General features: G+C 45.5%; 1 protein-coding gene across 1 annotated transcript; it reads right to left on the bottom strand.

The window, feature by feature from the left end:
• Positions 1–241: 241 nt before the first annotated feature.
• Positions 242–26829, bottom strand: LGI2 (leucine rich repeat LGI family member 2). Its single transcript, XM_058546822.1, has 8 exons — positions 26630–26829; positions 24654–24725; positions 23029–23100; positions 20994–21065; positions 15681–15752; positions 14854–15023; positions 8440–8604; positions 242–1185 (listed from the first exon to the last, which is right to left on the bottom strand). The coding sequence occupies exons 1-8, from the start codon at positions 26827–26829 to the stop codon at positions 368–370; spliced, it is 1641 nt and encodes a 546-aa protein (XP_058402805.1). The 3' UTR covers positions 242–367.
• Positions 26830–27336: the final 507 nt, after the last annotated feature.

Consider the following 27336-nt stretch of genomic DNA (forward strand, 5'->3'; position numbering starts at 1 on the left):
TGGTTTGTTTGGTCTTTTTTTATTTCATTATAAGAGCTGTCCCATCTTATCCGATTTTCTCCTTCCTCATTAAAAACAAAAAAGCATATTACCTTCCTAGATGGTAAGAGTTAACGCTGTACTCTTTTCTCAGTAATTACAGGCTTTAAGACGTCTTTTTAAATGGGGGAATGGACATGTCATGCAGTTAGCCAATAAATGCAATCCCTGATTAAAATGTGAGTTCTAAAAGTCTGGAAACTTCTAACTATTTCTTCAGTGCATTTTTAATTTCAGATCTCTGAATCTGGCTTCTCTTTAAGTTTTTTTCCTTGGTCCTCTCTCGCGAGAGCTAGTGCTACGTCTTTTAAATTCACCAATCGCACCTTCACAAACTTAAGTCAACAACTATATGTTCGAAAATCTTTGTTTTCCCTTTGAAACTGGACGCAAAAAAGAAATCTCTCCTGTCAGTGGAGACAGCTGTGAAGGAACGAGGTGCTTGCACATAAATTTCCTTAAATTTTTTGAAGAGCTGCTTCTCTTTATCCCACTGGTAGATCTGGGAGAATGTATAGTCACTCCCCAGGGCCAGGTAGTGATTCTCTTTAAAAGAAAAGGGCTGTAAGGTCATGGCTCCTCGGGACGGAAGAGCCTGGATCTCCACAAACTGCTTACTGTTCCACCGCATGACCCTGGAGTCCCCGATGAAGCGGGTGAGCGAGAGGTAGAGGGCATTCTGCATTCTAAAGCTCTTCACGGCCAGCACGTCCTCCATGTTGGGGATATCGCTGTGGGGGACAAACTTCTTAGAGCTTTTATTCCACTGGAGGATGATGGGCACCTGGGAGCGGCTGGACAGGATCAGATGCGATTTTCCGTCTATATCGACGAACTCCGCATCTGTGTCCCTGAACCACTCGTGTAGAGACTGGTACGAGTAGAATCCTTTGCTGTTCCATTTATAAACTGTTGACAGACCAGCTTTAGAGCTGTCTGCAATGACAAAGAACGTCTCGTCCTCGATCTGAAACAGCTCAATGTCGTTGGGCTTGGAAATGCGAGAGACTTCTATGTCTTGGAATTTGACAAACTTGGTCCAGCTCTCGTCGTATCTGTAAATGTGAGAGCCGCCAAAGAGCTGGGCCACCACCACAAAGACCTGTTCGTCGATGAGGATGGCCTTACAGCCCACGATGGACTGACCTGTGCTCCAAAAGAAAGGAGAGGGGATTAGGGCAGCCACAGTTAAAAATGCTCCTTCACAGTGAAATTGGAACCCTTGAGAACTGCTAGTGAGAAATGTAACATAGGGCAGCCACTATGGAAAACAGTATGGCGGTTCCTTGAAAAATTAAACATGGAACTACCATAGGATTCAGCAATTTTACATCCGGATCCTTACCCAAAAGAATTGAAAGCAGGGTCTTGAAGAGACATTTGCACACCCATGTTCATAGCGGTATTATTCACAACAGCCAAAAGGTGGAAGCAATCCAAGCGTCCATTGAGGGATGAATGGATGAACAAATGCGGCACATACATACACTGGAATATTGCTTAGCCTTGAAAAGTAAGGAAATTCTGACACATGCTATAACATGGATGAATATTGAGGACATGATGTTAAGTGAAATAAGCTAGTCACAAAAAACACAAATATATACGATTCCACTTATACGGGGTACCTAGAGTAGTCAGATCCATAGAGACAGAAGGTGGAGGGTGGTTGCCTGGGTCTGGGAGGAGGGGAGAATGGGGAGCTGTTGTTTAATGGGTACAGAGTTTCAGTTTTTCAAGACGAAAAGAGTTCGAGAGTTTGGTTGCAAAACAATGTGAACGTCTTAACACTACTGAACAGCACACTTAAAAATGGCTAAGATGGTAAATTTTATGTATATTTTCCCACAATTAAAAATTTAAAAAAAACCCTTTTTTTAAAATGTGCCTCCACAGAAGTATGGTAAGTGCTGGGCTCCCGAGCCTCTGGCGACTTTAGAGGCCGGCACACAGTTCAGGAAATTCACTAACACGCGAAATGAATTGTCTTCCTGCTACTCTCAAAAGTATTTCCTGACACCATAGGGCAGAATGGGGCAATTAAACAGGCCTCTTCTCTTGGGGGGTAAGGAAGGGTGAAAAGGTAGGAGTCAGGTCTCAGAGGCAGGAGAAAAAAACGTAATGAGGGCTTTTGAAGACATTTGGCCTCTTCTGATTTCCAGAGCCAAAGGAAGGCAGGATGGTGTTAAACCTTGTGACTCTAGACCACGTAGCCCAGGGTTCCAAATGCAGCCTCCCACCTCATAAGCCTCCTGACCCTGTGTCAGTGACCTCTCTGCACTCAGGATCCTCTCTCTAAAATGAGACTGAGGACGCTACCACAGCTGACCTTACAGGGCTAGTAAAGACTAAACGCGAAATTTCACAGTCAGTGTTTTTAGTACAGAGCACCCCACACAGGGAGTGGTCAATAATTCGTAGCTATCATTATTGTATAATTGAAGCAATTGAAAATCGAAAGGTCTAGACCCTTTAGCAATTGCCCCTAGCGGGCAGTGCATAAATACCTATAGAGTGAGCAACGGTCTGAATGATCCCACTCAGGCAGCAAAAAACCAGAACTTTGCAGGAAAAGGCGAACATTTTCAGTGGTGTCTGGGCCACTTCCTCCCATCCTCTCCCACTCTGCACCAAGACCCCCAGCCCTTCCCCCACCTCCCCATTCCAGCCAGCAAGCAGTAGGACCACCCACGTCTCAAGGAGTATTGACCCTCCATCGAGGTCAGTTGATTCACAGTTATTTCTTCCCCCTAATTTTCTAGGCAATTTGGACCAAAGTGAATTTGGCCTGTAAATTACAAGGGTAATTACCCAATTTCTGTCCTTAGTATTAACTTTGGGGGCAGACGCTGGGTGGGTTTTAGAGCGGCATTTACTTCTCTCTTTCACTGCTTTGGCCTTCTGGCAAGAACTTGGTCTTTTTCTTTTGTTTAAATCTAATTATTGCATTTTTTTTTCTGATTATAAAAGTTTTCAATGTTCACCAAAGCAAATTTTGAAAATAATAATAGGTAACACACTTACAAAGTGCGTACTATGACCAGGCACTATACTAAGCACTTTACATGTATTTATTCATTTAATCCTTACAACCTTATGAGGCTGGTACTATTAATATTATCATCATGATCCCTATTTTATAAAGGGTAAAACTGAGGCACAGAGTAGTTAAGTAACTTATACAAGGTCACACAGCTAGTACCTGGTGGAGCCTGGGATCCAAATCCAGGTGGTCTGGCTCCAGTCCACACTCCACCAACGTACCAAAGAGCACAAAGAAGAAAACCAAAATCACTTGTACCACAAATGCTGAAATAAGACTTAATACCTTGATAGATTTCTTTAATTTTCAATCTATACATATACTCAAATGTACTCTTTAATAAGTCCGAATTTATTTATAGTGTATACAGGGGCTTATAGTACACTCGGGCTTTTTATAGTCTACTTTTTTTCCGTTGACCACTATGTTGTGAACATTTTCCATTGTCATTGCATTTTCTACAACTTGATTTGTTAATACTACACAGTATTCCATTGCATGGGTACACAATATTTTCTTTAACTAATCCCCCTTTGTCGGACATTGCAATATTTCTAGTTCTTCATTATTGTAAGCAACATGCTTCCTTGTACAGAAATCTTTTTTGAAAACCATCTGGCAGTGTTCTTAAATGCAGGCATTGCTGGGGCAAACACTGTGCACCTTTTTAAGGGTGGGTGTAAACTACCAGACTGCTCTTCAAAAGCTGCACTGACTTGCATGCTGCCAACACTCAGTGAGAACGCATGCTCCACGTCCCCTTCCTGAGCCGCCTGGCTAGGGAGTCCCTGCTCCCCAGAAGCGCCCTCCAGGCCTGCCTGTCTCAGCCAAGGGGCCGCGTGAGACAGAAAGAATGCCTTTCTTGGAGATGCTCCAAAGCACCTCTGTCCAAGTAAACACTTCTGGTGCATAGAGTTTTCAGTAGCAGCAGAGATCATTGCGTGTGTGCGCGCGCGCGCGAGCGTGCGTGCGTGTGTTCGTGTTAATGGAGGAAGAGATGAGAGTTTGAAACACACTTGGCATGCAGAAATCAAAAGGCAGACAAACCAAAAACAGGAGAGCTGAGAAGAGACGTAGAGAGAAAAAGGAGATGTGAGAAGCAAAGCCTTGGGGTGAACGTGACCATGGGTTGCCCTCTCCCCCTAGAAGATGGATGGACAGCTGGAGCTGTCCCTTTTGCATCGAGGTCACCAGGACCACAGAGGAGGATGCCGGTGCCCCTCCCATTCCTTGGAGCCCCAGGCTTGCCGGGCATGAATTGAGAAAATCCTGCCCAGCCTTTGCCGACTCTAGGACCAGCCGCGATGAAACAAGAAGACAAATGAGGCACGCACAGCCCCGTGAGGGGAGAACGGGTCCATGTTTCCGTTGGTCTTGTTCAAGTCAAGTGCTCCCAGGGCTGCACCTTGCTTACCCATTTGTCATCTGCCCAGCACACGTGCGCCCGGGGCTTCCCGCCAGGCTGCATTCCAGCTCGCCACACTCCTTCCTCCACCCAGCGACCCACCTACTTCTGCAACCACCCTCTTCTCTTCCCTGCCTCCCTCAGGCCAAGCTCTGCTGGTCCCTGCGTTCCTGTGCCTATGAAAGCCGTGAGGAGGTTTTAATGGAAGTCAAAGAGTTAGGGTCTGTGGGGGAAGGAGGACTACTCCTAGTATTTTTTCCCCTATAAAACGGAGACAATAAATATATATGTTATGAAGTTGTTTACGTTATATGAGGTTTACGTGAGGAAAGGCTGATAAATCACTGAGTACATAAATGTTAGTTGCCCTCCTTCAAATGAAAAATTATGTGACAGTGAACACGATTTGTGTTTAATGGAAATTCACGTACGGGAGCAGATACTCCATGTAAGAAGACAGATACCTCATTCCAATCAGGTCATCACGGAATGCTTCCTGTAGGAGGCTGCATTTGAGCCTGGAGACCCAGGTGAAGGGAGAAATATAAGAAAGCGAGGAGGCTGAACTGTAAGATGTGATCAGAAACCAATAAGTGAAAGGAAATGGGCACTATGTATTTGGCAGGGCATGTTCGGACTCTGATGTATGGATTCTGTGTTTTCATGAATTAAGAGTAAAAGAGTAAAAGATCTAAAGCCGGTGACTTTCCCTTGTGGTGGTAGCAAGGAATGGTGATCAAATACCTATTTTTATCCCCACTGATACCCCAACATTTGCTGAGGATTCACTATCTGCCAGGACTGGGCTAAGTATTACACATATCACCTCCATTAAATTCCCAGGGGTCCAATACCATGATGAACCCATTTTACAGATGAAATGGAAATTCACGAAATTTCCATTTTACAGATGAAAGGGGCTCAAGGAAATTACATAGCTTGGCCAAGATCACCAGTTAGAAATCTGGAACCAGTTTTATCAAAAACCAGTCTGATGTTGGAGCTCACAAGCTCCAACCACCACACGGTGTAGCTCATTTCTTGGGGTTGGCTGTGAAGAGGATCCAGGTGGGCTTCATGCCGGGGCTGCCCACCTCTCAGGAGATTCAGACTTCAAGACTGAGGGGCTGAGGAATGCCTGGAAACTAGCGAGGTCCACCTGCCCCTGGCCCTGGCCACACACACTTGGATCACACTGACCGCTTCCTACCCCCCAGCTCTGGGGCCTCTGCGGGCGCCGGGCCATCATTGCTCACCTGGATCTTGCAATAGCCTCTCAACTAGTCACCCTGCTTCCACTTTTGTCCCCCCACCTCCCACACAGACTCCTCTCAACCCAGCAGCTGGACACAACCTGGCACTCTGTACCAGGTGCCTGCATCTCCTGCGCAGCCCTGCTGACCTCTGCACAAAACCCTCCATGACTCTGCAGAGCACTCGGAGTAAAAGCCCAAGTCCCTCAGAGGACTTGCAAGGCCCCTGGATTGGCCCTTCCCACCTCCCTGACCGTCTCCTGCAACTCCCCCTGGATCACTTTGTTCAAGCCGCACTGGTCACCTGAATGTTCCTCCAACAGGAAAGATACCCTCCTGCCTCTGGACCTTTGCACTTGCTGTTCTCTTTCTGGAATGCTCTTCCCTCCACTCTCCATGTGGATCAACTCCTCACGTCCCACAGGTCTTATTCAAATCATACCTTTTTAATAAGGCCTTTCCTGCACACTCTAAAATTTCAATCTTCCCATGCCCATTCTTCAACTCTTCCTTCTCTGCTTTCTTTTCCCTTCTCAGCATGCTGCTATCTAATGTGTTACATGTATTAGAATTATTTGTCTTTTTTATTGTCTCTCTCTCTCATTATAATGTAAAATCCTAGACGACAGAGGTTTTTATCTGGCTTGTTCACTGCTACAGCCCTAGCACCTAGACTGTGCCTGGCTCAGAGTAAGTGCTCAAGAAATCTTCGTGAATGAATGAATGAATGAATGAATGACTTGATGACCCTGAGGACGCCACCAGCTGCAGTATGTCAGCAGGGCAGGTGGAGGGCAGTGCTGTCCCTTCCTACCACGGTCAGCCTGGGAGAGGGCAGGGGCGGGGAGCAGCAGTGACAGACCTTGGCTCTGCCTCGGAAGTAACAGTGGGGTGACCCCACGTGCCTGGGCCTTGCTCATTCATTTGTAAAGGTGTGAGAAGGCGGTTGGCATGAAGAACTGCTGGCTCTGTGCCTGGCACTCAGTGAATCCTCTCAACATTCACATGAGGAACGTCTACTGCCCATTTTACAGATGAGGAAACTGAGCCTCAGAGGCCATAGCTACTTTCCAGTACATGGCAGTCAGGAGCACAATCCACATTTACTGGTTTTCAAAACCTGAACTTTTTATAGTCTATCTGCCCCGTCCCTCTTGAAGAGACGGCTTCTGTCCTCTACCTACCGGCAGGCAAACCACAATAACACCTCAGCTGTGAGTTTCCAACGAGACAAGCAGCACCTGGCACCTCACAGGCCCACAGCCAGCATTGGCAACCAGCACCGGCGTTGGAACCCCCTGTACAAGTGCAAAGCCTCACTCTGCTCCCACCTCCTACTGTGAGGAGGGAACGGGGAGGCAGAGGGGCAACTCACTCATCCCTCACCTGTCTTCCAAGTCAGGAAGAACAGGGAAGCAAAAAAACATGGGTAGCGAGTCCCTCTCCCATCTCCCTTTTTCCTTTAATGTGGATGGGGTTTAGGGTCCTAAGGCCTGGGCTTCCCTCCACGGGTCCACCTGCACGGCTCTGTGCGGAATCTGCACTTCGGGCTCAGGAATGTGAGCTCAGCACTACGAGGCCAGCTGGCCTGACAGCAACAGCGGCTCATCTGAAATGGCATCTTCGGAGCATCTGGATGTGTGCCTCGCAGACTCTCAGCGCCTCGAGATGAGGTTCATCAGCAGCTCTGCTCCCCGGGGGTGAAACAACGCTCTCCCTGCCTCCCTACATCCCGGCACCTGCTGTGAAGCCACTGGGTGCCTGAGAGATTCCTAGGAGCCTCCTAATCCCGAAATTTCACCTAGACACGCTTCTCGCTGCTACAGCAAAACGCTGCTCTAACTCTGAATCAGGGAGCGCTGAGGGGAATCCTCTCATAGAGCAACAATTAGGCTGTCGTGATGCTGCTTATAAAGTTAGTATTATTATCAGATTGCACTTTGGTAAATGAGAAGTCTTTGAAAGATTATTTTGACTGTATTCACTTATTTAAAAAGCAAGTAGACAGCCCATTTTTAGGAGCGCTAAGACATGGGGATCCCCTGACAGCATTGAAAGGAGCATTAACTAAGTCTCATCCCAAAGGCCTGAACTTAGGGAGCCTTTTATTCTTATTCTGTATGTATTTATTAAAGGGAAGCAGTGATCGCCAGGACCTGGCAAGGGGGCAGTAGGAAAAATCCATAGAAATGTGCACATGTGCATGCGTGTGTATGCATGTATGCGTGTGTCTGTGCACATGTATGTGTGTGCATGTGTCCACGTGTACATGTGTGTGTGTGCATGCACGTGTGTGTTAGCATGTTAGTTAATAATCAGCTTAACAAAAGTCAAAGGAATCTTTTAGCTGCTAAAAAGCTGGTGCAGTCTTGGGCTGCCGTACCTGCCCAGCATCAAGGGATTCCCCAGGCGACTTCTCATCACTATTGGAAAACGACTCTCACACATGCAACCCATCCCCCTCCCTTTTCAAAAGGATCGCCAACAATAAATAGGATCACCACCTGAGGTATCTTACCAATAACCGGCCATGTAGAGAAAAAATCAGAGAGATGAGGGGTGGCTGCAATTCATTCCCCAAATCTAACCGAGTCAGAGAGCCAAGCCCTCGTTCGGTATGACAGATAACGTTTCTTCTCTCACGGGCTTTAGGCCATACTGAAATTAGGTCAATACCCCCGATCAAAGCCGCAACACACCTGTAATGTTGTCATAGCTCCGGAAATTCATTTCGATGTGGTCCCACTCCAGCACCATGCAGTTCTCCATGCTGGGCTGAGCGATGGCCACGTACACGTCATTCTTGGAGTTGAACGTATCCACCGAAACCGACTGGTAGGGCAAAGTCTGATGAACAACAAAATCTGGGAATGGGTGTTTAGAAAAAAAAGTCTGCATGAGCTCTCTTGTGGGATTTATCGACCACCATTACCCTTCGATCTTTCTATCATCAGTTCCACAGAGGACGGAGAAGGAGGGAGGACAAGAGAGAAGCAACACACACATCACAGTGTGTTTTACTCTGGAAGATTCCAGAAGGGTTCTGGCTTGCACAGAACTATCAGACTGAATGCACAGTTTCTAATACAGCTTCTTTTAGATAAATAGCTTACAAGTTTGGCTAAAGGATCTCAAAGTTTTAAACAAAGGAGAAAGACAGACAAGATGCCGCAGAGCAACATTCTTGAAACCATCAGGAAAATCAGCCTGTGAGGAAGGGCTGCACAGGTCACATTCGTTTGGGAAAGACTGTATTTCTCGCCCTCTCAGAACAGCCCCGGGAGAGAAGAAACCCGTTCAGTTTTGTTTGCTGTGGTACATCTCCAGCTTACCTGACAATGGGGTCCTTTACCACCTGTTATACCCTCCAGCTTGCACTACCCCTGGGGGGACACACTGCCACTGCAGGTTCAAAACTAAAAGTGAACTCCCCAATGGCACACGGCACAGTGGGAAACCTGACCAAGCCCCCTGAGACGGTGTCAGAGATTTATAAGCCCACAGTGCGGGAAGTTAACCTAAGTGTGTTTCCTGGTGACTGGACTCCGTGCAGTGGTAACGGCTGTGCCAGGGATCTGGACAGCGCTCCGCTGCTCCACAAGCAGTTAGAGGAGATCGATCGGATTTTCAAGCAGCACAGAAACCGGCCTATCTGAGCACGTGTTCTACTCTTACATTTAGTGGGAAGTCAATACTCCTCGTCCATATCACTCCCCTGAGCTACGGCTGGCTCTCTGTAATCAATCTTGTAGGGAAGGGACGATTTTACCAAGGAAAGGTGAGCATGCCCTCAGAAGCCAGGAGAGTTGGTATATGGTGGCCAAGAACAAATGAAGAAAGAATTTAAAATAAAAACATTAATAAATTCGAAGGTAAGTTATTTCTTTGGCCAGAGATGCTTTGATGTGATCTGCTTCTTGGAGGGTAAACGTACCCAGGGAGAATGATGGTGGGCGTCTGGCTAAGGAAAGGCATTTCTATGAGAAAATCTTGGCTTTGCCCATCTCTTCCCGACCCGATCCTTATCCACGCCCGCTCAAGTCCCATCTCCTCTGCAAAGCTGGTCCAAACCACGGGACTCCTCCTAACTCACTGGACTCATAATCAGGCTCTGTTGCTTACATCCCATTATTCACGATGATTAAGTCTCCAACATAGTGACATCACAGTCAGATTTGGAGAAATGGGAGAGATCTTAGAGCCTTGAGTCATTTTACAGAGCCAGAAACTGAAGCCCAGAGAGGGTGCACGCCTGGCCATGGCCACACAGCCAGCGTGGGGTGTCTTCTGAACCAAAGGCTTCCCGAGGTCAGGCCCAGGTCCCACAGTTCTCGGAGCTTCCCACGGCACAAGCCCTCAGCAGCCACTCAAGAAACAGCTAACTCGGAAGCCTCATAAAAGATGTCAAATGAGAAAGGCAATAGAGAGGGCCACTCAGTAGTGAGTGAAGAGGAAGAGTAGAAAAGGAACACAGGCAGGAAAGGAGGTGAGGAGCAGCCGAGCAAGTGCTGAGGTAGGAAGCGTGGAGCAGGGACGGGAAGAGCAGGTGACGCTCAGGGGGCAGACGGGGAAGAGCTGAGGGACGGAGGGCAGCATGACGCACAGGAGAGAGCACTGTGCCTAGAGTCAGACCACCCGAAACCACTGCCTGCCCTTGAGGACCACTGCCCAGAGGGCTGCGCACTTCTGCTTACAAGGCCTCAGTTTACTGATCCACAATATGGGGCAGTGATACTTACCTCCCAAGCCTGACGGCAGGGACACGGGGTAATGTTGGTGGAAATGCCAATCTCGGGGCTCGGCACATGGTAGGTGCTTGATAAACATGGAATTGAGCTCTGAAAGAGGACAGCCCACCTCCTCTGTCCTGGCCACCACTGGGCTGTCTCTTGGGGGAGTGTCCATTTTAATGGTATCTAAGATAAGATGCTAGAGCTGTACTCTACCTTCTTGGGAAGTTACTTAACCTCTCTCTGCCTGAGTTTCCTTGTTGTATATTATGATTCATACTCACTTGGCATGGTGCCTCGCACGAAGTGAGCGCTCAGTGCCTTTTAACTTTTGGAGTGTACAGGAGGTGATTAATAAATGCTTCCTGGCTTAATGAGTGTGGGTGGGCCGGCTTCGCCCCACTGCCCACTCTGCAGACTGTGAGGGGAGAGGACGGGGCTGAATGAATGATGCACGCAGGAGTGGGGAGGAGAGGGAGAAGCAAAGAGGAGGCTGCCTCTGCTCCCCGACAGCAAGAAGAGAGTGGGGCCAGGTGGCCATAGCGGACGAGGCAGCCCCCCAGCAGGGAGCGGAAGACGCAGAAGAGCTGGCGTGGAGCTTTAGGTAAGACCGCCTGGACTTCAGGTTCCCGTTTGCATTTGTAGCTCATGACCTTGGGCAAGAACGTTGAGCCTCGGGCTCCTCATCAGTCAAATGAGGGGACCGTCTATTTCATAGGCGGCTGTAGAGACTAAGTAAGCGAGTGCAGATAAGTGTAGCACAGAGCCTCATCTATGGTAATCCCTCAGTAGTTTTATATGGGTAACTAGATAGTTATCTAGTTCTAGTTACAGTGGTAATATTAGGTTGCCTGCAATAAGACTTAGGGGAGAGTCACAATGGCTCCTAGCCCCACCCCTCCACCAACCCCCCAAAACACCAGGGCCGCTCTACCAGAGACTAAGACAGAAAAAACTCAGGCTTGGTTCATTCCTGTTGGTACTGGCAGAACCAGTGGCGAAGCCAGAAAGCGCCTGCTGACTACACAAGGCTATGAGGTTTCCGTGTTCACATGGAGATAAAGGGAAAAAGACGGAAACGCAGCCGTCACTGTCTGCTTCCTTTTGGACTCAAAGAATACAGCTGCGTTCTTTTAATTACAACCGGGGCAGCTCTCAACTCCAACATCTCAGGTTACATTCGTTTAAGCCAGGTCTGAGGAAGGTTGCAGACACTCCTGTGATGCCTGTAACTCATCGCCTCCTTGTTCTCATCAGTCTCCCGACCGCACTCTGAATTCTCAGAAACATGAGCATTTGCTTAAAAACGCAGGTCGTTCAAAGTGCAGACCAAAAAGTTTCAGTTCTTTATCAAAGAATCCCAGAATGAAAAAGAGCTATCAGGAGAGAGATGGCCCTATTTTCATTTATTTTCCCAAAACATTGGTTTCATACTATTTTCTACTTACTGACCATCTGCTACAACAGACTGTTAAATCATTTGAAGTATAAATCTAACTCTTAATAGGAGACCCCTTCTTCCCTCTGCCCCCCGAAGAAAGGAGGAGGAAGAGAAGGAAGGAGGAAGAGAAGAAACAGAGGAAGAAAGGATGAAAGAAAATAATTGATGCGTTTGTGTGTTTGAGAGGCAGAGACTCGAGGAATTTAAATACCTTTTCCCATCCCCATCTTCATTTATCTTTCACAAATGGCAAAAGCACATTCATTATGGAAAGATCTCAGAGAATACACATATCGATATGACATCAATTTGCCAGCGTTTAAGTATTAATGGCATTCTCTGCACAAAGCGCTGCCCCTTCCATTCACATTGGATTAAGTTCATGATGTCAGTGGGACTCTTACAATTAAGCCTCGCTCCCACTGGAATCAACAGATTTTTACATAGCTATTTATAGCACTTGCAGAAAATAAATTATACATGATGCCGATCCTATTGGGAGAGAGACTGCACATTAATGCATTATTTCTCTTTGCATTTTCATCAGCCCTGAAATAGGGAAGCTAACAGGACAATTAGGATGCAAAATTCACTCCCTCTAAGGAATTTAGTGAATTATCCACCTAACACAGGAAATCATGAGTAGGTAACACAAATTTTTGAGGTGGTTAAAAATAGACTTGAAGCAGAGGGCTATGGAAGGACTGTGATTAATCTAGAGAGCTGAAGCCGTCCAGTGGTGGCTTTGTGGTGTTAATTACACCCCTGTGCCAGGAACAGAATGGTAACAGTATCTTCCTCTCCCTGGGAAGAACAGTATCTTCCTTTCCTTCCTCTACCTGAAGAATTTACTGTTTTTCTGAAAATCTGAGCTCAGAGGAAAATGATGCACTCAGAAAACGTGCTTATTCCCAATTCTTTAGTGAGGATGCGATAACAGTACCATGACTCTTGGATTTGGCTTTCCATCTCCCAACCATCCTCACATATTTCCTTCCCAGCCTTTAACAGAGCGTCAGAGGATGAGGTTTGATCAGAGCAGAAGATAGGAACCCAAAAAACTCAAAATGGATCGACCTAGTTCTTACAAGGCAAGGACTATATTTGGGGACAGGTCACAACTTGGTTGCGCCATTTTTTCATGATGGAAGAAACTGAGCAAAAGCTAATTTGTTCATGAGTCTTAAAGGGATAAAACAATAGCAAAGAGAGAATCATCACCCCTCTATTACCAGGGAAGAGTGCTGACTTTCTAAATTTTAGCAGAAAGCCTGTTAGCAAAGACAAATATACAGACGACAGAGAATTCCCTAAAACGTGTTAGGGGGCTCACGCTGTCTTGTGGATTCTGGGTTTAGGACAGATGTTGAGACCTGCCTACTTCGGTTCCAAGCCCCCTCCATTCCTATGATAATTCTCAGAGCCCGGATCATTTTCATAACCATCCCCAGAGATCTAAGGTCAGAAATCACGTTTTCTCATATAAATTATTCCCAGTTCCCCAAGACCCCCTATAGCCCATGTCATTTCTCTCGGACATTGGTAAAGTTTTCACACTTTATGGCCAGGTGTGACCAGAATAATGGAAAAGCTGCTAACTTCACCTTAGAGTTTAGAGGACTCTCCAGATAAATGGGAGAAGAGGCAGAGAGGAGACACAGGGAGCGCTGGCTTAGCATTAATATCAAATGGCCTTGAATGCCACCTTTTGGTGCAAATGCCTCTGACTTCGACCTCTGATTTATTGCAGCGCTCTACCATACAATAAATAACCTCCTAGTGGCCTCGGCTGCTAGAGGGCACCTGTCATTACACAGCTGAATAAGCCTCTGTTCAATGATGAAAGACAAGGGCATTTCCATAAGATTTCAGGTTTTCTATCAGAAGAGAACAGAACTTGTAGGGTCCCTCACTCACAAAAATATCTAGAAATAATTTTTACTCTGTGAGTTTTTGTTTGCTTATTTGTTTAGAGGGAGGCAGTAGGACCAGCCTAAACCTGATACTTTGTGCTTGGAGTTTTTTTGTCTTTTGAGTTTCTGTAACTATTTTCTCAGTTCTCATTTCTGTGGCTCCCACTGACATGCCTTGAGGCTTTGTAGATATCAACTCACAAGTTAAATGTTTATTTTTACAAGTCTGGTAAGCAGGTTTCATACTGTGGATTGATCCACTCTCCTTTAAAACCTGGCTTTAGAAGCTCTAGAAACTCCATTTAAGCCTTTCATATGGAGACCCTCACCTGCTCTCCACGAGATGTGACAGTTGAGGCTGCTAGTGTTTTATTTTTATCTTATAACTGAAAAACGTATAAACTGAAACCTTGAGGCAGTCCCCAGAAAACAAAATCAAACTTTCCTTACATTTTTTTCTTCAATGTGAGTTTTGTCTTTTGATAACTAGCTGTTAAGTTATATTTCTACTTTGCTATTGGTTATAATTTACCTAGTTATCTCTTCTTACATGGAACTATGAAAGCAATTTATAGATTTTAAAGTCTGGTATTTATTAGTTGAATTTTCAATAAACTTCATATTATTCATTCAAGAGAACAGGGACAACAGTGGATCATGAGAACAGTAGTTTAGGCCTCTCTGCGCTGGCTCTCCATGAAACCTAGACTGATCTGAAAATCTTTTTATGCTGAACTCACTAGTTTATACTTTGACCTTTAAAAAAAAATCTTTAGAGAATTTTGAATTTTGTAAAGATCAAAAAGAATCAAAATTAAAGCCAGTGCAGTTAACGAAAATCCTTCCAAACTGTTGAGATACTTTCCTTACCGCATCAATTCACTTCTTTTAGAATGCTTAAATTTTCTCTAAAATAATTTTGATAGAAAACTTTTACAACCACTTTTCCCCACTCCCTGTTGATGATCTAAAAGAAAAACAAAGGAATTATTCTAAATGCCAGGCTTTAATGATAGAGTTTCTGAATACCTGTAGTTGTGCATTCGTAGTCAAAGCTGGTCACATCATTTAGCTTCTTTTCCTGATATTGTGGTGGACCAATACAGAGCACATCAGAAACAGTGGAATTTGTCATCTTCAACCACAGATACAACCACTTGGCTTTGCAGTCACATTCAAATTTATTGCCCCTTAAATCTCTAAAAGACAAAACAAAACACAAGCACACAGAGAAATAGACATATCTGAAATGTTTCGGCAGTAATATGAAACTCCAGAATTATTAACATCCTAATATATTTAATTTCCCCCCAAAATGGAATTTAAAAAAATTTTGTATTTAACGCATCCTATTTCTTGTACTTATCACTGACTCTATTTAACGCTCCTCAGTGTCCATGATTTTAACCACACAGCCTACTCTCAGAGCCGACATATCACATTTCTCCAAACCCTCTTGAAACTGTCACCATGCCAAGCTGAAAATGCAGGAGGGATGATAGAAAAATACCAGCCGACACAGGTTCTCACAAAAAAAAAACCAGGATATTATAAGAAGACGGTTTTCACAAACACAACAGAAGCTTTAAGATCTTGTTAAACTACGTCCAGTAGAAGATAAAGCAGATAGATACACCATCTCAGGGAATGAGAGAGCCCAGCGCTACTAAGTATACTATTAAATGGCAAAATCCAACACAATACAAACTACATGCTGTTTCTCAGCAGGCACTACTTTGTCATAAATTTTTAGCTACAACATAAAAGAAATGCAGTAAAGGGAGAGAGGGGATTTAAAGACGTAATTAACTGGGACACAATGACAAACACACACAAACTTAATTTTCATTACTTACAGTTCAATCAGGGAGTCTAAATCACTGAAGACATCCCGTGGGAGGGCTTTGATGTGGTTATTGGCCAAAGAGCTAGAACAAGAAAGTCACATTTTAATGTGGTTATTGTCTTCATGCCCTGTCCCACTGAAGTCCCTTCAATAAAGCTGATGGTTTAAAACAGAGCTCTAAACCTCTTCAGCACAACGTGGTTCAATTTCTGGCTTTGGTCATCGATAATGAGATAAAGAAACGAGTTTAGTTATACAAAGATAACATTATAGATGCTGGAGTACAAGGTAAATTTTTTGTTTTGTTTTTAAAACTAGCATTTATTAAGCTCTTTATATACATTTGTTAAACTTCAGATGGCATCTCATGTTTCTCAGAATAAAAGCCAAAGTCCCTTTGATGTCGTGCAAGACCCTCCATGGTCTAGTTACCTCCATTCTCGCTTACCTACGAGATCATGTCTCAACTACTCAGATCACTCACCTGACCTCTTTGCTATTCCTCACACAAGCTAGGCATGCTTCCACCTCAAAGCCTCTGAACACCATGTTCACCTGCCCGGAACAGTCTTCTCCCAAGACACCACACAGCTCACTTCACCACCTCCTGTGGCCTGTCCTCTACTATCACCACCTTCCCTGACCTCTACACATCTCCCTTCCATGCTCTGTGGATCTCATTGCATGACCATCACTTGGCATACTATACATTTTAATTATCTATTTCTTTATTGGCTATGTATTCTCTCTATACATAAACAACATGAGGACAGAAATTTTTGACTGTTTACATCTGTATCCCCAGCTCCTAGAACAGTGCCTGGAACATAGTAGGTACCCAGTAAATCTTTGTTGAATCAATGAATTATGCACTAAAATGACAATGATAAAAAAAGACACAGAGGGGCCGGCCCCGTGGCACAGTGGTTAAGAGCATGTGCTCCACTGCTGGCGGCCCAGGTTTGGATCCCAAGCGCACATCGATGCACCGCTTGGCAAGTCATGCTGTGGCGGCATCCCACATAAAGTAGAGGAAGATGGGCATGGATGTTAGCCCAGGGCCAGTCTTCCTCACAAAAAGAGGAGAATTGGATTGGCATGGATGTTAGCTCAGGGCTGATCTTCCTCACAAAAAAAAAAGAAAAAAAAAGAATCAGAGTCTCATCCCAAGAAGTTTCTCAATGGTGAATTCTATTACTTGTGACTCTAAGAAAGGATTCCATAAATACTCTTTTACATAAAGACCGTCGGCTCTAATCCCAACCATAATATAAAACCTCTATGAACCACAATGTTTAGAGAAGACTGATTGTGATCAGTTTCATTTTCTCATTAATGAAAGTTGACTGGAAACCATTTTGTATTTATGCTCTTGGTGTTGACTATCTTTCTGAAGTGTCCTAGTCCATTCCCCATCTCCAGGAATTAGACTTGAATGAACACCGTCAACTCTTTCTCCAATGATTCAGGATTATGCAGTGCCCTCTCATCATCCTGCTGAAGACGAACATCCATGGTTCTGGACTGTTGACGTGAAAGATGCTGGAAGTTGAAATGATGTCCATCAAGTCTGTGATTTCCTCCAGGCATCATGCTCTAATGTGAGTCAGCCAAGAAACTGATGCCTACTTTTATTTTCTTTTATACTCATACGAGAACAAACAGTAAAACATATAAATGATAAAGATGTAGGCAATTCAGCTCCAACATCTTTAAAAATATATATGAAATTAGTCTTTTGGAGCATGATAATGACCCATCCCAGAAAGAGAAATTAAAGAAATGGGTATTCCTCCTTAGACTCAGCTAGAGCAGGAAGCTTTGAGCCCATTTTTAATCCAAACATTCTTGCTTCAAGACACCAGGAGAATACGGGGAGACCTGTGGTTTCTGAATTATGCCCCTTCCCATCTAGGTAACCACAAATGGATTACAGTACAATTTCATGTAATTTTACCTTTCTTTTCTAAATGATTTATTGGTACATTTTAAAAGATGTTATAAAATAGGCTAAGTATGTAATCAGCCTGAACATACTGTAGAAGTAGCTTTCTGAAATTAAAAAAGGAGATTCTTGTTTTGATTTTTTTCCTGGTTGATGGTCATTTTTTCTAGAAAGTACAAAATTTTTTAGCTAATTAAATGTTAATTATTTACCTGAAAATGTTTAGGTAAATGAAATATATTGTATTGAAGTGATAAGAATACATGGATTGGTTAAGGCCAAAAAAAGCAGCAAACTCAGCAACGATTCCAAGTGTTCAACTGAGATTGCAGAAAGCTGGATTATTTAGATGGACTATCCACCCCACTCACACTCACTGCATAACATCTCACTTTCCACTTCATTTTATCTACAAATTCACAGCACTTACTTCATTTCTAAAACTACTTAACAGTAACCTGTCCCTTGGGCTCTACAAGACTGCTGGAAAACAAATGTCCCAGATTTTAGTTACAGATTGGCACTGCTCCTTCAATGCTTTGAAACCTGATCTATGTTTCTTTACATATGAATGTGAGTCTGTAGGTGCTGGAAAAGTTCATAAAAGATAAAAATAAGATACTTAAGCAAATTCCAGATAGTAACTTCCTTGAGCACACGAGTGAACTTTAGAGAGCTGATGCGTTCTCTTTGCTTAGAAGTTTACAGAAAAGTGAGGGGAAGTGGGAGGATGGGTTCATTCTTTCAACAATATATTAAATGATTTAATGACTACATACATCTCCAGCCTAGACGAGTCAACTTTAAAAGTCACTGTCTCGTCCAGAAGTAGAGGACATATGGAAAATCCAGCTCAGTAAGGAACCCATCAGTCAATCAGCGAACCAGAAAGAATGTCCTGGCTTCGCCCTGTGCTAGATGCTGGGGGAAGAGCAGAGCTAATGGAAGATCCACGTGGGCCCTGCTCTCAGGGAGCTTTCAACCAAGCTGAGGAGATAAAACTAACACCCATGAAATCGCACCAACCAGCATGGCCAATGCCTACAGTAAAGCCCTGGGTGTGTGGAGCCAAGAGGGAGGGCTACAGGAGGGGTGGAGGGGAGGTTAGGAATGGCTCCATGGGGGAGACAGAACTTAATCTGGACTTTGAAGGAAAAGCAGATTCCAGAAGATTGCGGGCAGAAGAAACAGCATCTAGGCAAGGGAAAGGATGTGAGGAAAAGCCTGGATATGGGATGAGTTGGGTGCCCACGAGGGCTCACTGAGAGCCCAGTGTTCTGAGGACATCAGGGAAATGAGGCTGGAGACCTGGGAGAGGGAGGCCCTGTAGGCTTGACTGTAGGATGGCAATACACGCCGGGGCGGGCCTAGTTCTCCTCTAATGCATCAGATGTGCTCTGGACCCAAGCAGAAGACTCCACTGTTCCCTCTGTGCTCTCTGCCTGTCATATGGAAAAGGAGGTGCCTCTTACACATACGCACACATGATATACACATATGGCATGCAAATGCACAAACACGCACACACAAACAGTTATGTATCCACACGTATAGAAGTCCATGCACCCATGGGCACACATGTACAAAGATATACAAATATACACGCACAATAAGTGCATGTCCACACCTGTTTTCAGACAGGGGACCCACAGCCAATTGGTCAAATGAAAGTTAATATCCGCACTAACTCAACCAGTCACATGGGCTTTGCTTTAGGTTCATAACCTGCCCAGAGCCTTTGCTCAGAAACAAAGCCCCTCATTCCTGACTTCTGGGAACCGGATTTATCTGGTCACAGCTGTTCCTATCCAGACACCCACAGCTGTCTTCTCAGCAGATCCTGTCTAGCCACCCAAACTGCCAAGGCTACTCAGCAGTCCATGCAGAAACTTGAGAGTTCTTAATGAGTGGAGGGAGGGAACGATGCTGTTGTTGATGATGATATGACGATGATAACAACCACCACCATACCTTGAGCACTTACCATGGGCAATGGGCTGGATGCTTTGCAAGCAAGCATTAACCCACCATGTGCAGCAGTCCTATGAGGTCAGTATAATCATCCCCATTCTAAGGATGAGGAAACTGAAGCTCAACAGGCTTAGCAATAAAGCCTTGAGATTTGAACCCAAGTCTATGCGACTCCAAGCCCATTGTCTTAGCTTCTACAGGAATGTGGGGATTTGGCACCTAAGTTGAATTTGAAAAAACATCAAGGCTTTTATAGGAAAAAAAGAAAATCTGGAGTAATAATGCCAACTAGATTCTGACGCTCTCCAGGATCAACTGCTGATCCAGATGTTCGGACCTCCCACTTCTGTTCCCTCATCTCCTTACTCTACGAGCTTTAATTGAGGCAGAGCTTCTGCTTGGTAGGATTCCAGAATCAAGTGCTTGCTAAGCCGGTTGACAGACACCTTTGCCTATATCAGGGCTTCACGTGAACGATTACCTCTTTAGATGCTGTATCAGTCAGGGTTACACACACTGAAGGTACTACCCCCTGCTGCCCAACACCCCCATGCAAAGCCCTCCAATGTTCCCAATTTTCTTTTTACTACAGACAAGCTGACAATGGAGATGAGACATGTTATCTTAAACACAAACTATCTATCATGCAAGTGGGACCTGGTTCCTGGCTAATAAATTGCTCCTACCATGACAATGACTATTTTTACATTTTCATAAATGCAGCCACTATTTTTTCCAGTTTTCTAAATTTGCTAAGTGTGTATACTTGCTTCATTCTGATATGCCAATTCAAATCAATTTGTTTAACTTTTTTCTCCAGAAAGCTATTAAAGAACCGAGAGAGCTTAGCTTAAGCTGCAGATTAATTCAACATAAAAGAAAAACCTATTTGCATTCAAATTGGAGGAACCACAAAATGTCTCTATTCCACTTTGTCCTAATTTTGATCTTGCATTCAACATTCTTCAATGAGTCACTTACGTTTCAGTTTCCAAATCGGTAACACGGGGACTCACAGATTATTATGAAAGATAAAGAAGAGGCTCACTAAGCACCCAGCCCTGTGCCTGGCACACAGTGGCGTACGATACACGTTAGCTTCCTTCCCACCTCCTCCATCACTGGACACAGGCCCCTCACGGCCCAGAGTGCTCCTTAATTCACATGCAGTCACGTGGTCCATAACAACGATTCAGGATGATGGAAAGATAATAAAGCCAAGTGTGAGAGTAATCACAATGGGCAAGTGTCTGATCGACAATATAGAAACCTCTCGGACAACCTGGAAATTAGCTTCCTTCAGAAAATATTACAATATGAACAAAACAGTCAGGTAAGAGACAGGCACCAGGAAGTGAACCTTACTCTACACATTAAAGAATTTACAACACTCTTCACAGGACTTACAGGTGAGTCAGGTCACGGAGGCCACGAAAGGCATTTCTTGAAATGGTTTCTATTTTGTTCCCTTCAATGAACCTAAGGAGAACAGCAGTAATGATTAAACTGAATTTTCTCTGCTTAACATCTGTAAAAAATGACATTGGTATGCTTTCAGAATAAAATCTAAAAGCATTCATGAATTTTAAAAATTCCACTCTGAAGACCAGGTCAGCTACAACAGATTCCAAGTGGGAGCTGGGTGTGTGCAAGAATGCATGCACACAAGTGTATGTTCTGTACTCCTTCCAGAAGCAGCATGGAAGTCTTCACATTCAGAATTGGCAACATGAGTAAAAACAGCTTGGGGAAAAAAAAAAGAAGAAAGCACTATACAAAGGCAAGAAGTTCTGCAAGACTGGAATGCTTCCAGACATTCTCCGCACTCAATCCTTCTTACATCTCACAGTGCCTCGCTATTAACACTTTTGTTAATATCACTGTCCCTTGAGGGAGCCCATTGTTTTACATGCCCATATTAAAGCTTTTGCTGAAGGAGAATTCCATCAAGCTTGGCTTCTGGCAAACTTCAGTTCATCATGCCCTACACAGTCTAATCTCTGAACAAGTGGGTGACAGAGCAAGAAGACTCTCCAGATCTCTAAGCCACTAGGCAATAGGAAGTATAATGAAGGTGCGTATGATCCAAACTTCCTTCTCTCTGCCAAGATGTCTTAGAGCTTGCACACAGGACCTTGCAATAATAACTCTGGCCACGCTCTAAAGTCTTCATGGAAACATATGAAGTGAATGCATTATGACTATTCCCTAGGACCCAGAGAACTAAATTTCAGTTTACGGCATCACGTTACGTCAAATGTAAAGGGGTCTTTGAGGAGATGGTCCAAGGGAGAGGCTTTGCAACACGATGCCATTAGTTAGTAAAACAGTTCTTGATTCTCATACTGACAACTTTCTGAGGTCTGTTTCTTAAAAATCAGGGGTCTATTCAGTAATAGACTTCAGTATAAACTGATAAGCAAACTTCCTCCTCAATAACCTTGACAGTAAAATGAACTGCTTGTAAGAGAAAACGGATAGCTTTACATTCGCTACCTCCCTCAGCTGCTAACATGCTGATAGAACCTAGTTAGACTTAGTACTACAGGAGTACCATGCTTTCCATACTACACATGCTATCAGAGTATCAGGAGAGCATACACATTATGTGTCCTCTGGAGAAAGATTTCCTCCAGAGACACCTTTCCTGAGGACATAAAATCAGCAGCATTTTCCTAGACCCAGGATGTGTTTAGAATTCAAACATCTACCTGTTAACCTCAGATAAGAAAGCAGAGACAAAGCTTTAAAAATCCCTCTGAACGTTAAGTAGGGAAAGCCCATCAGATAGCAGGATTAATATTATTACAAAGTTACAAAAGACAAGGATGAAAGAATTTAAGGGGAAAAAAGACATGAAAGGGGGAAAAGACAAATCAGAAAAGAAATCAGAATAAGGGCAAGCTCATTGCTAGGGGAAAAAACTGCACATCTAAAAAGGGAAAAATAACCTTTTTTTTAAAGGAGAAAAAATAAAATTAGACCCTCAACAGTCACTCACAGGAGACACTGCAAACAGGATATAGAACAGCTGAATTAAAGACATGTAAATAGGGAGACTTTATTTAAAAATAAGTAACCCTCAGAATCCTTCAGCTTTATTTCTGGCTGATCAGCAAATCCATGCCTAGTTATGAGAGGTAAAAATATCCAACGCAATTTCCAATTGTGCTTACTACACCACAAACTAAATGTCAGCAGAGAATGAATGAATATCTTTCCTCTTTGTCTCCTCTTCCCGTCTTTGTCTCCAACCTCCTCCTGCCCCAGCATGTTTATACACAAGTGAACTATAAAGGGTCAGTGCTGAAAAGAGAAGGGGGTTTTCTCCATCATCTCCACCTCTCAGCTCTCAAAGAGGTGCTGTTCCAGCTTGGAGAGCAATACAGCAATTCTACTGAGATACCAAATGCCAGGCAAATAGACAAAGCAGAGAACTTACAGGTACTCGAGATGAAAAAGTCCAGCAAAAGCATCATCTCGGATGGCTGTAAATGAGTTAGAATTCAGCAATCTGAAAATAAAGGATAGATCTCAATGCAGAGATGTAAAACTGGAGGCACATAGTGAAGCCCTTTCTGTTCCTTTTGGAATGTTCTGGTCCGTGGGCAAACACGGGCTCTTCTCAGCCTAAGACTGGCCCATTAGGTGTACAACCTGACTCATGGATGCTCATGGACGGACGATGGCAAGTGGATTCCTTTTGGCTAGATTTTCTGGTCAGCCCCGTTACTCCACCCTTTCTCCCCTGCGGGTCTCAGTAATACGACCTGATAGCTGTTATTTCAAAACATTCTAATGCTCAGCACAACTAAGCAGCCAGTGAATGCTTTATGATAACACAAGCAATTATTAAAATTAGAGAACTAAAAGAACCTAATCCAACTCTATTTTTAGAAAAACTTGAGCCAGAGATGTTAAGTGACTTGACCAAAGTCACACAGCTGAGACAAAAAAAAAATTCTTTCTACCATATTATACATTTCTATGAGAATTAATAAAAAAGTTTAAGAAATCTTCAGCAGACTATTTATCAGCACGTAATTTTCTATGAGTCACCATTTAAGTCTACTTGGTAATTATATAGTCTACACAGTCACCACCTAAGTCTATTTGGTGAGATACCTAAAATTGTATTTCCACCATATGGAAAGTATATTTTAATAAAACTACAATTTCTAAGAAATTATATTTTTAAATGTTAAGTATAATGTTATAAGTAGGTACATAACATTTCAAGAACAAAAATATCAACATGAAGTTATTTAGGATTCCAGTTCTCCATATTTTTCTGTAATATGTCGTTTTAATTTTGATCTCATCTCAGACTTAAGAAACTAATACAGATGAAGAGAATGAGCTACGTACTCATGACTTCGCCCGTCACTGACTTGCTTTTGAAAACTGCTTTTTGGACATTTCTTTTCCACAAACATTAACTGACCTGGGCTCCTGGTCATGACATAGGTAGTGGCCAGGAGTGGCCGGATGCAGAGCAGTTACGACTAGGGGTTAAAATTCTGGCTGTGAGTTTGGGCAAGTCACTTAACTTCTCTGAGCCTCAGTCTTCTCATCTGTCAAATGGGGAAATAAAAATACCCTCTTCACAGGGATGATAGGATGAGTAAATAAAATTTTGCACATAAACAAATAGTATGCTGCCCAATAGTTTATGTACTCAGTCAACTAGAAATACTTCTATTTCCAAAGTAACATTAAGAGTTTAAAACGTAGGTTTTCCTTTAAAGGGAGGTTTTGGGGAAACAGTTCATTTAAGAGAAATTCAGGTCATAATTCAATGAAATCAGGTCCCCGGTTGCCGGATACAGGAGTTGGGATCTACAATAAAGTCCTTGAGGAAAACATGTGCCAAAAGAAGGGAAGGACACAGAGCAAAGAGCCTTGGGACTCCGCTCAGTGGGGACACCACAGGGCAAGTTAACACTAAGAGCAGCCATGGTTTACTCGGGTATTTTAGGAAAGACTGACACCAAAGAGGCAGAGATGGCTCCTCCTAGGACTGCACCTCCAGAATCCCCATTTTCAAAGAGAACGTCCCGTACTCACAGCAGCTGCAGGGAAGGCAGATGGGAAAACATTCGGTCCTTGATTTCTGAAAACGTTCCATTTACCAGGCTCCTGCAGGCAGAAGAGGAACACAACGAGGTCTAGGTTTTTTTTAGAAGTGCCAAGCAGGGTGGGCAACCGGTCTCATCCTCTACCTGTATTTCAACTCCTCCTCAGGAACAAGGCTTAGAACAGTTGGCCAGGGGCTTCTCAGGGGAAGGAACGAGAAGAGTCAAGCCATTTTCCAATGAACTGGATCAATATGAAAACTAGTCTGGATAATAGAAACCTTCACCATCAGTCTAGCTCCTTCCACAAACATTATCTCAGCCAGTTTAAATCAATCCCCTCGCTTCCTTTTCTTAACTACAGGAGGCCCTGACTGAAAATGGATAATTACTTCACTTCTGCCCATGATTCTGTTTGTGTAGACACAGCGTTAATGTTGGCCGATGAAACTCCAGGGTAGGATTAAGCATTCCCCTTGGGAACATATCTCTGAAAGACACTCAGAGCACTTCTGATTAAATGCACCATGAAAGCCTTGGGGAAAATCTCAGAGACACCTGAACTTGACTGTGTGGTGGGAGGCAATGCCATCTGCCAGATATAATGGTCAATACAAGGGCAAGAAGCTTGACTATTTCTGCCACCAGGTCCCCTATCCTTTCTGGCCACAGCAGGACCTCAATACATTATTTCGGAATTACTTCAGTTAACATGCAGATCAATTCAGCAGCTGCTGGTCTAAAGGATTTAACAAGGGGAATTCTAATTTCTGGAACCCTCCATGTCACCCGACTTCGCAATATTAGGAATCAAAAAGGCCCTCTGCTCCTGCCAGCCAGACTTCTCCTGACTTCCTATAAGTGCCAAAAGGAACCCCTTCACTCCTGGGTCCAGGCCCCTGCACCTCGCCTAGGGTGGGAGGCAGGGGAGTGCAGTACAAGAGGAAGTGCCCTGAGCATGAGCGACTTCACCCCGGGGGATTCCCTACCTCTGTGACTGAGTGGACATCACCCCAACCCTCTACCTGGCACAAAGGGGTCGTTTCAGCAGGAAACATTTCCCAGCAGTAAAGATATAGCCCAATAGCCCCTTCCAGAGCCATTATGAGAGCTGGTCATGTGGCTTGAGCGGCTGTGTGAGGGCAGGTTAAAAGCATCTCTTAGCAGGTGGATAAATAACGTGGAGTTCTTTCCTGTCAGTCCCTCCAGCGCTGAACAAGCAGCCAATATAATGTGTGGTGGGAGGGGGAAAAAGCCCTTGTGAACTCAGGGCAACAAGTCAGGCTGCCTGCCAGCACTCGGCCACTGGGCGGAGTGTCCCACATGTCCCAGTGCTCTGCCATGCCCTCTGTGCTCCCCTCTTCCAGGCCACATGGGGCGGCCCCCCACTCCCAGAGGCTGCATGCCTTTACCCAGGTTCTTCTCAACCTGCAGTGTGGACAAGTCTGGCGGAGGCCATGGTGAACCATCTCCACAGACCCGAGGTGGGACGGTGAGGCCTCACCCCTTGCCAGCTGTACTCACTCCAGTCATGCTCACTGGATATACACACCCCGATACCCACTCCCCCGCATACACCCATCCTCTCAAACTTTAATGCACCGCAGAATCACCTGGGGACGCCAAATGCAGACTCCAAGGCTCCACTCCAGAGACCCGCTTCATTCAGCGCAGGCCCGGGAATCTGCATTAGCACAAGCTCCCCCAGTTGGGTCTGATGCAGAAACACTTTGAGAAACACTGCCACAGGGACTTGTCAGGGTTCCCAGACTCTGGGTCTCGGGTTCCCTCCATCCTCCCCAGGGCCCCAGACTCCACCCACGCCCCTTAGCTCGCCCCCACCCAAATGCAAAGAACAGGGCTGGGGAGTGGGGTCAGGGTCGCGCTGTCCCAGCGCCAGAGGCAACTCCCCGGCGGCGGCGGCGGGCGCAGGGTGGGGCGGGGACTGGAGGGGTCCCACTCACTCACAGGGAGCTGATGTCGCCCGGCACGGTCCTGGGCACCCAGGCAGAGCCCACGCAGATGATGGACTCCTTGGTACAGCTGCAAGTGGCGGGGCAGCGCGCCAGCCGCCTCACCTGCGCGCTCGGCGGGATGAGGCACGCGGCGCTCAGCAGCAGCAGCCCCAGCGCCCCGCCGCCGCCGCCGCCGCCCCTCCGCGGCGCCATGCCGGGCCCCCGACCCCCGCCCGGGCCCCGACCCCCGCCGCCGCGCCGCGCGCTCGGACCCTGCGCCGCCGCAGACGCGGGCGCCGCTCGCTGCTCCGCCGCCGCCGCCGCCGCTGGCGAGGACGAGGGCGCCGCGGGTGTGGGAGGCCGAGCCGCAGCCGAGCAGCATGCTGGCCGCCGCCCCCACGCGGCGCCCCCCCACCCGAGCCCGGGCTGCTGGCCGCCGCACTCGCGCCCGCCTGACATCAGCACTCGCGCCCGCAGCCCGCTCTGGCCAATGACTACTGCGGGGCGGCTGCCCGCCCCGCGCGCGGGGAGGGGGCCTCGCGCCGCCCCGCCGCGCCCCACCCGGCCCGGGGGTCTCGGGACACGCCCGGCCGCCACCCGCTCCCGGACCCTCCCGGACCCTCCCTGGGCGCTGCGGCGAGAGGAAAAGTTGGGTGACCTTGGGGGAGGGGCCGGCCTGGACGGAGACCCCCCGGGGGCCTGGCTGAGCGGTGGATCTTC

The sequence above is a fragment of the Diceros bicornis genome, chromosome 8, assembly GCF_020826845.1.
Source record: "Diceros bicornis minor isolate mBicDic1 chromosome 8, mDicBic1.mat.cur, whole genome shotgun sequence".
Taxonomy (NCBI): Eukaryota; Metazoa; Chordata; class Mammalia; order Perissodactyla; family Rhinocerotidae; genus Diceros; species Diceros bicornis.